The sequence below is a fragment of the Pterocles gutturalis genome, unplaced genomic scaffold (assembly GCF_000699245.1).
Source record: "Pterocles gutturalis isolate BGI_N339 unplaced genomic scaffold, ASM69924v1 scaffold26139, whole genome shotgun sequence".
Taxonomy (NCBI): domain Eukaryota; kingdom Metazoa; phylum Chordata; class Aves; order Pterocliformes; family Pteroclidae; genus Pterocles; species Pterocles gutturalis.
The window spans coordinates 307-908 of NW_010133943.1; the positions used below are offsets into that span (position 1 = coordinate 307).

At 64.5% G+C, this 602-nt stretch overlaps 1 protein-coding gene across 1 annotated transcript in view; it reads left to right on the forward strand.

Annotated features, from left to right (window-relative positions):
• Positions 1 to 602, forward strand: part of LOC104467595 (transducin-like enhancer protein 1) — a gene marked incomplete at its 5' end in the record, with an annotated part of 1,141 nt that overhangs the window by 150 nt on the left and 389 nt on the right. The window contains 2 exons of the mRNA XM_010081425.1: positions 1 to 221; positions 583 to 597. The exon at positions 1 to 221 is cut by the window's left edge and continues 150 nt beyond it. Coding sequence (XP_010079727.1) covers positions 1 to 221; positions 583 to 597 — 236 coding nt within the window. The remainder of the gene's footprint in view (positions 222 to 582; positions 598 to 602) is intronic.

A 602-nucleotide genomic window follows, 5' to 3' on the forward strand; every position in this document is an offset into this window, starting at 1 on the left:
CCGGCCAGGAGCAGCGCGGGACCGCCGGGACCTGCCCGGCCGCCGCCTGACCCTGTCTGTCCCCCCCGAGATCTTCTCCCTGGGGTACTGCCCGACGGGCGAGTGGCTGGCGGTGGGCATGGAGAGCAGCAACGTGGAGATCCTGCACGTCACCAAACCTGACAAGTACCAGCTGCACCTCCATGAGAGCTGCGTCCTCTCCCTCAAATTCGCCTCCTGCGGCAGGCACGCCTGTCCACACCCGCTAGGATGGTGGGGTGCCATCTCCGCTCCTGGGCATGTGTCCCAGGGCTCATGGTGCTGGGGGCCAGCACTGGCTCCAGTAGCCAGCCCTGTGCTGTGTGGGTGCCCGTGGTGTCCCCCGAGGAAGGAGCCTCTGTCCCTCCTGGAGCACCGCCCGCTGCTCCATTCTTGGCTCTGTTCTCCCAGGACTCCCCTTTGTGCTCATTCCTACAGCCCTCAGCTAACGAGCGAGCCGCAGAACCGTGGCCTTCCAGTGTCACAACCTGAGCAGGACTTGCTGCAGGAACCCCTGGTTTGGTGACATGATGCTTCTCTTTGTCCCTTCTGTCCCTTCCACAGGGAAGTGGTTCGTGAGCACG